Genomic DNA, 12,895 nt, shown 5'->3' on the forward strand with positions numbered 1-12,895 from the left:
ACACGTCTTTGGCAGGCATGCTTAGCCCCAGCAGGATGCAATCCTTCAAATTAGAATTCCATTGGGTATTTGAGAAGGACCAAGGTGGGGGGTAGAGAGGAAGTCTTCAACAGGACTTACATCTCAGTCCAGACCTCCTCTCTCACTATCCAAGTTCATCCCAGTTTTAGGACCCTGGGGGGTAGCAAAATCAGGCCCACCCACCTCAATAGGGGCAGATTCTTCAATCCATGCCCTGTTGACACACACCTGCTTCCACTGGTCCCAGTTGGAGGGAATCAGCCTTATGGTAAGAGACAGACCACTTCCTCTCTGACCTTCCCCAGCACCTCTTCAGCTGCATCTGTGTGGGACAGGCTGGAAAGTAACTGAGGCCTGCCTTCCTGGTTCAGCCGTGTGTGCCATTGTCCTCAAATCTTCAATAAATGACAGGAGGGAGGCTACAGGTCTATGCAGGCTGTCTTGCTCCCCCATCCATCACGCACATTGCCCTGCTCTTCTGCCAATTGCCAGTGCCTAGGCTGGAGCGCCAGCAGGCCCTGCAGGACCCAAAGCCAGTCTGCATAGGCACTTGGCAATTTTTGGTAGGGAGGTAAACAAAAAAGTAGATGGAGGTGAGAAGAATGAAAGAGCTTCATTTGATAATTAGAGAGCTGAAGTGATTTTACTTTTTATTTCCTTCACTTTTTAAGCCAATCATGAAATTTCACAGTGATTTCTGGGGTAGGGGCAGAAGAAAGATGGTATTCAGAATCGGGGCTGTGGCCCAAGTGGCCTGAGGAGGTGCGGACAGGGCACCCTCACTGGGGCAGTTGGAGGAGCACGGACTGCCCTGCTGGCAGGTAAGTGACGTTCCGAGTGCGTGAGAGCTGGTATGCTATGTCCTCGGCGGCTTCCAGCTTTCGCAGCTCAATCAGGCCATCACCTGCAGTGGCCAGTGAGTTGGCAATCAGCTCGGCTGCCTTGGAGTCACCCTCAGCAGAGATGATGGCAGCTTTCTTTTGCTGTTCAGCCTAAAGAGTGGAGATGGAGAGTAAGTGACAAATCTCAGGGTGCTGACTGTCAGACTAGAGCCTAGCAAGGACCAGCCTAGGTGCCTTCACAGTTTCTTTTTATTTATTATTTTTTTAAAGCTGTACTTGAAAACAAATAAATAAATCTCTCTCTCTCTCTCCATGGATAGAATCCAGGGCCTCGCACGTGCTGAGTGAGTGCTCTACCGCTGAGCCACATCCCCAGCCCTGCCTTCACAGGTTTCTGAAGGCACTCGGAAACTTACATTCCTGTTGTTAACAGAGTCGACAAGCACAATGTCCACCAAACCTCCTCTTTCCTCTAATGCCCACTTATCATTGCAGGCATATGTTTCAATTGGCTATATAAGTACTGTACTTATTTCAAAGTTCCCATTAACATTAGGTAGAGTGCATGAGGCCCTGGGTTCAGAATCCCCAGCACTACAAAACAGAACCACCACAAGAGTTAAGAAGGAGAAGCATGCATCTATGACTGCCAGGAGCTGCCTGTGAGCTCAGCTGGTACCTGGAATCTTCACAGCTTGCCCTACCAACACCAACACGAAAACATCTGTCTAGACAAGTGACCTTCAGAATGTGGGAGGAGAGTATAGGATTGAGCTTCTTTGAAATCAACCCTCTTTTTGTCTCTCTTAATGCAGGGCCTGAACTCAGGTCTTGTACATGTTAAACAAGCACTATGCCACTGAGTGACACCCCTGGTCCAACAATTTTGAAACTGATAGGATGTTGTCAACAAATGTTGTATGTCTAGGATCATCAGGCAAAGTGCTAGACTTGTTACTGAAGTCATGGCAGATACAAAGTAAAGCAAGACCCTGCCCATATGAAGTTTCGTTTCCAAAATCAAATCTCTCTCTTGATTTGAAAGACCAAAAGGCCTTAGAATAGGAATACTAGTGGTGGGGAATGGAGAGCAAATAAATATACCTTCACAAATATCTGCAAGACCAGGCTGCTAGGTCAATATACTGTGTTCCATCACACTCTCTTGACACATCTGGATGGATTTAGTGCAAAATATCCAGTGACCGTATCACATCTGGTGCAACATTTGATCAACATCAAGTTTTCACTATGTAACTATGGGTCAAAATGACTTCTCAGTGAAGCTGAAAATATTCCAGGAGTAACATTTTTATTTGTATGAAAGTTTTTGATCTTGGGCACGTGGAAAAAAAATTACCCTTCAGTGATTTAGGAACATAACATCACATGTCCCTGACTAGCCCCCAAAGACTCTGCAACCAATTGCAGGAGTACAGTTCCTTCAATCCCCTTCCGATTATCCCCGAAGAAGAGATGACAGATGATGAATTTCCAGGCCACCCAGCAAATGGGAAAGCTGAGCAGAGGAGAAAGGAAAAGAGGCTCTTGCCATCTGGTTGAATGCTCACCTTTTCCACCACAAATCTGGCCCTCTCTGCTTCCTGCTGAGCCACCTGTTTGGCTTCCACCGCTTCTGTGAACTCCTTCCCAAAGGTCAGATGTGTCTAAGGGGAGAGAGTAAGCACAAGCTGAGGCAGTGTAATTGCTCAGACAGGGTTGCTGGGAGGCCTCCCCAGCTGCTGGAAGGAAAAGGCCAGGAATGGCTCTAGCAGCTGGAGGCACTAGGAGACACACTTCCACCTCCAAATTCTCATCCACACTGAGTTTATACACCAGAATCCTTGGCTGTCAACACTGTTCCTACAAATTTCTGTCACCCTCATTGTGGCCACCTCACGCAGAAAATGGCATCTGCAGCTTTTGATGGGGCCCATGGTCCACTCAATAGACCACCTCCTTAGAGGAGGAGATCTGTGAGTTCCAAGACCCCCACCACTGACCAGATTTCTGCCAAGGCATCATCTTCTTTGATGCCTGTTCAAAGACCCAAGGGAGGCCAGATGGAAAAGTGAGCCCCTGAGAGCAGGGGATGCGGCCAGTTCCCAGGGTTCCAAAAGCTTGATACTCTCTGCTTATGGATTCACCAGTCCACTTTTGCAGAACATCCCCACCACTAAACAGGAAGAGGATGGAGCAAGATGGAGAGCACATCATGGTATTCCTATATATGAGTGGTTCTGGTAAAGGGTTTAAAAGAAAGGGAAGGCAGGGAAAGCCATTGGCCCGGGTGAGGGTTTAAGTCTGATTATCCATATACCTCCCCTAAACAAGTAACAGACTTGGCTGAAGCAACTGTCTCTAAAGATAGTACAGATAATGGGAATAGACTCAGAGGTCCTAATGCCTAGCCTTAAGCAATCATTTTTTTATTTAAAAAGAAGAAATAAAGAGAAGAGCAGCAATGGTTTTGCAATCAAATGTTATTTGTTTCATTTTCTCCTCCACTCTCCCAATGTCTGCTTTTTAAAAAACAAGTAGCCCCAAACTTCTGAGAAGTCAATCCCGGTCCTACTGTTTTCCAAAGCTTTTACACTATACTGCAAACTCTCACACTGCAGCTGCTCTACTTTGCCTGATCCATTTCTGGATTCTTGTTCAAAGTTTGGATAAGAAAGTACAATTCTGAGAAATGAAAAATGAAATGTATAATTAAGGAATAAAATTTCTTTCTAAAAGAGCCAGCTGAGGCCAGCAAATTCCCCAGGAAATCTAATTTTCTTCTTACACCTCTTAGATATGGTTTCTTGTGGTCAGCCCACATTTCCCCAGAATGGAGTATGTGGTCAGAGTCAAGTAAAATGCCAAGTTTTCCTCAGGTTTTTACTTAGCAAGCTTTCACAGCCAAGGTACTCAGGTTAACTAACAGCAAATGGGGAAAGCTTGAGGTGGAGGGGCCAAAGGCTGCAGCCTGGCATGCTGCCAGCAGAGGGAGCCACACGCCCTTCCCTTGGAGCAACAGAAGGTGGAACAGTGCCCTGGCCCTCAGGGTGAGGGCTGGGTACTTAGAGAATCTCTGTTTAAACAGCTGTGCAGATGCTGAGAACAAGCAGTGCCTTTCCTTAGTGATGCACAGGAGAACTGAACAGGAAACACTCTACCTCACTACCCGAACAAATCACTCCAAATGATTTTTCCCAGAGAATCTTAGAAACACGACCCCTTCCCCTCACCCTCCTCCACCTGAAACCCTATCCTGCCTGTATTGCTTTCTGTTTGAGTTATGACACTCAATGTCATATAAATACACAGACTATAATGTCTCTGGAGGCTAGCTTACACCTCAGAGATGTCCCTTGTCCTCAATACCAGGCCTTGGGAAACAGAACCATTTATTAGCACTCTATCACCTTTCCCTGGGGGTCCCCAGAACTTCACAGAGCTTCAAACCCTAAGTGTTAGAAAATTCTTAAGGGGTCAGGCTGGGAAGTCTGTGCTAGGGAGAAACACTACTAAGCTATTTTCTGGTCTCTACCAGGCAATTTCTTACTTTATCAAACAGGGTTAACAAGAAGACATCACTTTCTGAGGAACAGTCATAGTTTGGTGATTTAGAGACTGTCTGGGGATGAGCAGAGATTATAAAAAAAAAAGTGTGAGACAGGGAGATAAAGAACCCTCAACTGAAAACAGATGCAAGGACACTGCCTCACACCCCCATGAAGATTCTGTTTTTAAATCTCACATTTAGGAAAGTGGAAGGCAAGACCTAATCATGTGTATACAGAAATGAGCCAGGTACCAGACAAGAACCAAAACCCTTTGCTCAGACCCCTCAAGGATCTTACCAAGGACACGTCATCCAGGATGAGCCCAAAAGTTGCTGCTCGCTCTGTAAGGTCATCGCTCACCTGCCTGGAGACCAGCTCTCTCTGGGTGATCAGTTCGCCAGCATCAAAGCGAGCCTGGTTTCAGAGGGACAGGCAGAAAGCAAGTCAGGCTAATGATAAAGCAGAAAAGAACCTCAGCCACATCCCAACCCACTATGGCCAAGTTCTTCCTGCCACCTAGCGATCTTCAGGGCAGTGATCTGGGCTCACGGTGAAGGCCCTATCCACTCACCACCACTGACTTGAGGATCTCTGTGGTGATGGACGGCAGCACTCGTTCATCATAGTCCTCTCCAATGCTAGTAAAGATTCGAGGAAGCTGACTAGCAACAGGTCGGAAAAGGATGCGCAGTGTGATGTTGACATTCTGCAAATCTTAGGGTAAGAAACAAACACTGGAGTTAAAATAAAACCCATAGGGGAAACAAATGGCCTTTTATGTGACCTTTCCCACCCCAAATTTGCTACAATGCAAAATGGTATTTAGTAAGATCTTAAAAGGCAAGGAATAGATATGTCCTGTTTCCTTGGCAGAGAAGCCATAGAGCACTGCAGAGTTAGGAAATGTCTGAAAGAATTCGGTGATGACACCAGCTTTTCAGTGTGTCCTAATGACCACAGATAAAGCAATTACCATGGTATGGTGTCATAGGCGACTGATAAGTTTTTGCTTTGAACTATGTGAAACCCTGGGCAGTGAAACGATGCGGTACAAGGGTGCCCAGGGAATGCCCGCCCATTTGTATGGTGATTTCTGTTCATAAGGAAGTTCTGTTACCATGGAACTCACTAGTTCAAAAAGCCTTGACTTCAAATCCCAGCTGCCCTGAAGTAGAGAAGGTGGGCGTAACCTGCTAAGCCCCAACCCAGTTTTTGCTATCTTCTTCAGGTTTTTCTCAGGAAGTTCTTCACACTGAATCCCATTGGTGTTTCCACCCATTTATATAAAGTGCACGGGTGCAGACTCCATTTTGTCATTAGATCCAGTCTCCATCAGAGCTGGTCCCCATCGGATCCCGCTATTTTACTTATTTCTATGTCTTTATTTCTTTTCTTTAAAAATACTTATTTTTTTTAGTTGAACACAATATTTTTATTTTATTTGTTTATTTTTATGTGGTGTTGAGGATCAAACCCAGGGCCTCGCACATGCAAGCGCTCTACCACTGACAGCCACAAACCCAGCCCCTGGTCTTTATTTCTTAAATTTTTCATACCGCTTAATAATTCTAATCTGACTCACTGCCCCAGTTCAGAGAAACTAAGTAAACCTCAGGTGGGTCATGACAGTATGTCTCATGGGTAACATGAAATGTTAGGAGACTGAACATTTTAGGACAAATAACAAGTCAATACTAAGAATTCTAGAATCAGGCCTTTCCAAGGCCAGGTGAACATGCCTATGAGTCAACCTTGATAAGTTAGTGTGGGACTGGTAGACACAGCACTAACACTCCACAGAACTGAGCTGTGGTCCCACTCTGCTGGCTACAAATTATGCAGCTTCAGATAGCCTTAGATAACCTGAACTTACTTCCTTGTCTGAGAATGGGGATGATCCAGGAAAAACTGGAGGAGAAAACAGATACAAGAGCATTCTGTCAAATGTGCAAAAGACCCAAGAGGTGTAAGTAGATCTGGTAAAGCATTTAAAAGAGAAGGCACCCTAGTCATTGGTAGGGTGAGGGTTTAAAAGTCTGATTAGTCATAGACTTTATCAGGATTCTGGGGGGAAATCAGCCCTTCCCTTAGACACACCAGGCCTGCGGGAAGCTAACACACTGACACAGGTCATCCGCAGTCATCAACAGTATGGACCAAGTGCCCAGGAAATGGAGTCCTGATTGGGCCAAGAGAGGTGGGAAACTTATCAACATATATAATAAGCCCCTGACCTCAGGAGGTACCCTTCAATAGTTTTCAGAATAGGTACATAATGCATCCTCAGAACAACTGCAAAACAGTACAGAAAGAAATCCACAAGAGATGGGAAACTTAGAAGCAGGCTTAAGTTAAATTAAGTTTCTCCAGGGGCTCGAGCTGCAAGGTACTGGGTTCGATTCTCAGCACCACATGTAAATAAATAAAATAAAGGTTCATTGGTAACTAAAAAAACGTTTCTTCATAAATCCTGTCCAACTTATTTCCTCTTTGAAGCAGGCAAGACAGCCCCTTTTCAAAAGGCTGCTGTTTCCCTGGCCAGGAGCCACAGACAGATTTCCAACGTTCCCTGCACCCTCTTCTCTGCCTCACACACTCTGCACTCTTCAGATCACCACTCAGACATCAGTTCCTTGCAGGGAGTAGGCTACTCTCTTCTCTGCTCCCCAACACACCACAGAACCCTGGCCCTGTGGTCCTTCCCCCACTCTACTGTAATTTCTTGTTCACATCTGTCTTCCTGTATAGACTGAGCTCCTTCACAGCAACCATTTTAGTCCTCTTTGAACTAGTCCACTCTGCAAAATAGAATCAAGACTGGCATAATCACCACAAGCAAACATCTACTGAGGAATAACAGGGAGGACACCAAATGTCATCCAGATAATAAAAACTAACTTCCCCACTATGCTCACCACTATACCACCACCACCACCGTACCCTCTCTTCTTTATGTGCAGAAATGTCACAGCTGTGACATTTTGGGTATGTGCAACTTTATGTGCTGTCTGTATACATCTAAGGGTAGGGAGGGGAAAAATGGTGATGGCAGTCCACGTCAGGATCTGACTGGAATGTCTCAGTCACTAGGACTTCAGCCTATGAGACAGCAATGTGAGGTCCACACTACTGGAGCAGAGGTCATGGAAAATACGGCAAAGGATAAGTCAGTTACAAAGACAAATGGCCAGAGACAGGCTTGGATAGTCACTCTGGGGAACAAGAGCTGATGGGAAGGATCAACAGAGGGAATAATTTAGATCTCTTTAAAATTATATCACTGTGTAACTCTTAAGATAAACCTTTATTTTATTTAAAAAAAATTTTGTGTGTGTGTGTGTGTGTGTGGTGTTGGGGGTTGAACACAGGGCTTTGTGCATTCGAGGCAAGCACTCTACCAACTGAGCTACATCCCCAGTCCATAATAAACCTTCACATGTATCTCTAAGTTTATTCTGCTGTCTGTATGTATCTTATGAATACACTTCTCTCTCTGAATCCATATAAAGCTCTCCAGGGCAAACATGCTGAGAATTATGATGTCAAGTCCAACCTCTTTTTCTTTTGGCAGAGTTGGGGTTTGAACCCAGGGCCTTGCACATGCTAGACAAGCACACTACCACTGAGCCACATCCCCATTCCTAAGTTCAACCTCTTTTGGATCCTAGTATCCCACACAGGCTGCTGGAGCCAGAGAAAAGAGAGCACCCTCCACTCTTCGTGCTTTACAAAACAAAGGCAAGACTCACCTTTGCTTCCAGTGATGACTGGCACATTACGTGGTCGAGAGCGGCAATCGAAGATAATAGGTTTCTGAACCCAAGGTATGAGAAAGTGAGTTCCTTCTCCTACCACAATGTCCTGTACACCACGGAATCGGTCAAAGATGACAGCTCTGTGCCCAGCATCCACTAGGAAGGAAAGATAATGACATGTCAAAAAGGTCCTTTACCTTGTAAACCACAAGGATCCTGACTTTGAAAGATCCCTGTTGCTTTCTGTTCTTTTACTGAGTATCTCCTCTCCCTATCCTGAACTTCTGATCTCTAGAGGTTTCTAATTAGCTACACAACTAAGCAATCACTTCCTGTCCCATGTGCATCCCAAGGTCTTTGGTAATAGGATCTGTACCTTGGTTCCCTTTCTCCTTGAAAACACTGGTTGTTGGTTTTCTGATTAACCATCCCATCCCCAAACTCCCAACAATATACTTCTAGGAATCATCTCCTAAAACTTCTACAACTCAGATCTTCACTATTTTAATATATGTCTATCCTGGTTCCAACATAACCCAGTACAGTAGCATCCTCATTAGGAGAATCCTGAAATTCAGAAGGTCCCACTATAATAGTTTTTTTTTAAACTTGGAGGGGATATAGAGCTATCTTGTTGATTCAGAGAGAAATTCAGTGATGGAGACCACTGTTTAGATGTACAGATTGAGACCAAGATGATCACAGTATCAAGAGCTGCCATATAAGCCAAGCAGACTTGTTTCTTTTCATAGGGGATTCCAGGGGTGCTCTACCTTAATCAACATCCCCATCCCTTTTTAAGTTTTTTGTTTTGAGACAGGGTCTCGCCAAGTTGCCAAGGCTGGTCTGGAACTTGACATCTTCCTGCCTCAGCCTCTGGAGTTCCTGGGATTATAGGTGTTATTGCTGTGCCTGGCTCAAGTAGGCTTTTCTCATCAACTACTTTCCATCTCTAGACTTTAGAGTTGATCCAAATATCTTCACTCTGAAAACAATCTTTTTGTTAAACAGCCAGGTGTGTAGCAATCTACAATTGTTTGGGGCATGAAAGTAAAAGAATGTCAGAGTTAGAGGAGATCTTAGGAGATTAAACTTGTTCAAACTCACTGCTTGACCAATGAGGAAGCTGAGGCCTACAGGTGAAAGCAACTTGCCTAAGACCACACAGTAAAGTGGAAGAAAGGCTACCTTAAACCCTGTTAAAAGATGGGCGATACACTGCAAAGACATTTTCTTTGAAACCTAGCAGAGTAAAAGCTGCTGCTCAGGACAAGGATCACCCAAACTGATCTAAAATCTTTGCTGAGTTTTTCCACATACAGGCAGACGAGACACAGACAAGATCTCCATTTCAGGTAGCAATGCAAATCCCCTGATACTCTGCTGCAGTATTCAAGTGAAGCAGCATCACTGCAAATTGATAAGAACAGCCAAAAACATCCAACCAGCAACTGGGCTGGGAAGCTGTCTTTGAACAGAGGCTCTAATAATACAAGCACGTGGTGGGGAATGGCAATAGTAAGACCTCTTCACAAACATTCACAAACAGTCGCTACCATCAAGAGTGTCATGGGCTATGCACTCCAACAAAAATCTTCCAGTAAAGGGCAGCGACCCACCACCCCTCACCTCAGTGCCTCACCATTATATAAGGCAGAGTTCACCACGCCTCCTGCAACGGCTAAGGCCAGGCCAAACTTGCCAATGGATTCAAACACTTTGGCAGCCATGTTTCCTTCTGCTGGACCCACTCACACCTAAGGGGGTAAAAACAAAATAAAACAACTTAGCCCAAACCCTCAGAGGAAGGTCTGAGGCATAACATTCACTTCTCAAGCTTATTATTTATTTTCCCACTCCTGACAGCTCTAAATCACCAACTGAGGACACCTAATAAATAACTCTATATCTGGCAAAGTGCCATCATCAATTCCTCAACCTTTTTCTTTTGCAGTTTCTTTTTTCAACCAAGAAAGAAAGGAATCTGGGACACTTGGTTCAAAATAATGGGAACAAGGCATGGGCCTCATACCCATAGGGATCTTGCACCATACTAAACCACACTCCCATTTCCTGGACAAAAAGGTCCCAAGAGACACTACATGGTTGGTTCTATAAAATTTTGTTTACAAAAATAACAAAAGAACGTGCTACAACAGTGATGCCAACAACAAAAATAAATAACAGTAAACTGCCATCATTTATATCAGTTTATTTAACCCTCACAGCTACTCTATGAAGTACTTATTATAGATCAGGAAACAGAGGAACACATACAGGTGACTTGAGACGCCCAAGATCACACTAAGCGGCAGAACCAGGATTAAAACGTAGAGGTCTAATTCTAGGAGGTATGGCTTAACTTCTCACCATGCCACTTCTCTATAGGCTGTAGTGAGAACCGATTAGGACGAGCTGAATGACACTCTGGGATCAAGATAACACAAAAACCAACTGAGGGGAAAGTCTCTAAACTGCTGCTGCACTGTGAGGAAGAGCTCTGGATCACAGGGTCAAGGGGCTGCGATGCCATGGGTAGGAGTACAGTTGACCCAACTAAAAAACACTCCAGCCTTTTACCTTTTTTTTTTTAATTTTTTTTTAAGATGTTGATGGACCCTTATTTTGTTCATTTATTTATATGCGGTGTTGAGAATCCAACCCAGGGCCTCACACATGCTAGGCAAGCGCTCTGCCCCTGAGCCACAACCCCAGCCCCAGCCTTAGCCTTAAACTTTTTAATGTCCCGCCCCAAGACCGTCAAATCCCTCCTCCCTCCTCCCAGAACTACCTTGATCTCTCCCCGTCCGGTAGCTCTTCCTTGAGACCCAGACACTCAATCCTTTTCCTTTCTAATGGCTTCTGGACTTTTCCTCACCCTGCCCCCATACACACCTCCCTTAACCTGCGCAACTCCTGGCTTGTCCTGGGTTTAGCTCTTTCCCCTCCCCCACAAAATGGACACGCACACGCACCCCTATTCGCCCAAAATGCACACAGGAGGGCAGAGGAGGGCAGCAGAGACCCCCCCGCCAGAAACAAGCCTGGGCCACCACCAGCCATTCTCACCTGCTTACACTCTGACCTCCACATGAATTCCCCCAACAGCACTTACTGCGCGTGCGCCGAAAAGCTGCTCTTCTTCCCCGCCCTCCCTCCAAGACCAGCGCCTCTGATTGGTGTTGAGGAGCGCAATGACTTCTGGGAAGCGTGTTTTGCAGCCCTGAGCCGCTCTTGCGGCTCTTGGTAGAGTGACTGCAATTCCCAAAAAGCCCTGCGGCGGCTGACCCGCACAGGAAAGCCTTTTTTCTTTGGTGGTAAACGGTGAGATGTTGCCTCAAAGCCTCTTGGGGACTGTAGTGCTCTGGGGATAAATACACGTGCCTATTCTGTACATTGCTCGCGACTGCCAGAAGATGAGCCCCTAGGGCCTGAGAAGGAGAGTCTGGAAAACAGGGCAGGGGCAAATTTGTGCCTAGTGAAAGAGGACGGTTGGACACTTTGAAGAAAGTTGTTGTGAAATAACTGTTGGACAGAAGGATACCAAGAGCCGTCTTCTTTCCAAAGCCCTGTCTGGTAACGTCCGTAGAGTCGTGAGGCTTTGATTGCCAGAGCCAGAGCGAACCCTAGAAATCACCTGGACGAGAAAACATGCCGAGAGGAAGGGATTCGTGCAGAACCGTGCCCTAAGTGAGCAAGGGGGCTGCCTTAGAATACAGTCGCCTGGACACAATTAAAAAAAAAAAAAAAGTTTGTATTTGGAAAAGTTTCAAGAATAGTACAAAAAACACATGTATCTTTTGTCAAATTCACCTATTGTTAACAGTTAACTCCATTGGTTTCATTTTTTGTTCTCTTTTTCTCCCTACCTCTTTCCCTCCCCTCTCTTTTCCCTGGCCTTCCTCTCCACCCTCTCCTTCTCTGGAAGGAATTGTGTATTTTTGAAGAATAAGACATATTCTTACTTGAGTAAATGCAATCTATCCTCTACATTCTAATTTTGTCAGTTTTTCCAATAATAAACTTTATAGAACTCCCCTCCAGTGTAGGATGCCGTCTGTACTTATTTCTCATCTCTTTAGTCTCCTTTCATCCAAAAATGATCCTCAGCTTTACTTTGTCCTTTATTAAGTTGAGGGGGGGAAAGGATGTTTCTCATTTTAGATGATTTGTCTGATGTTTCCTCATGATTAGATTCAGGTTTTGCATTTCTTAGCTGGGATACTGCATAAATGATGTAGGGACACATAATTGTAACAATATTAGAACCATTTCTGGATTGGATTTATTCCACTTCCATACATTTCTCTCCTCTATGATTTCTTATCCCTCCTTGTCATAATCAATGGGCAGCGATACCCATGGTAGTACTTTTTGTATAGCCTGGGTTTGCCCAAACTAACCATAACTTTTTCCTCAGACCTTTAGACTCTAAGAGAGCTGGAAGTTTAGTCCAATCTCTTAATTATTCTGTTCTTGGCACGAAGAACAAAGCTTGGTGCAGAGCAGGGGCTCAGTTTTTGTTGAATGAATCAATGATGTAGGGCATGAAGTGACTGATTGAACAGGCTGTAGTCAAAGGAATGGGATTGCTATGTTGGGACTCTATGTATCAAGAGGAAAGCTCTGGGAGTGGGGAGGGGCCTTTCCTAAATCTAACAAATCTCCTAACACCCTAACAAGTCAAAATGGGGGTTCTTCTTAGTAAAGAAGAATGATGGAGGGT

At 44.9% G+C, this 12,895-nt stretch overlaps 1 protein-coding gene across 1 annotated transcript; it reads right to left on the minus strand.

Moving 5' to 3' along the window:
• Positions 1-645: 645 nt before the first annotated feature.
• Positions 646-11,310, minus strand: Phb1 (prohibitin 1). The gene is made up of 7 exons (XM_076870794.2): positions 11,239-11,310; positions 9,812-9,926; positions 8,164-8,325; positions 4,986-5,128; positions 4,712-4,828; positions 2,435-2,530; positions 646-1,013 (listed from the first exon to the last, which is right to left on the minus strand). Exons 2-7 carry the CDS (start codon positions 9,897-9,899, stop codon positions 801-803), a joined length of 819 nt encoding a protein of 272 aa, XP_076726909.1. The 5' UTR covers positions 9,900-9,926; positions 11,239-11,310; the 3' UTR covers positions 646-800.
• Positions 11,311-12,895: the final 1,585 nt, after the last annotated feature.

This window comes from Callospermophilus lateralis, chromosome 11, assembly GCF_048772815.1.
Source record: "Callospermophilus lateralis isolate mCalLat2 chromosome 11, mCalLat2.hap1, whole genome shotgun sequence".
NCBI lineage: Eukaryota > Metazoa > Chordata > Mammalia > Rodentia > Sciuridae > Callospermophilus > Callospermophilus lateralis.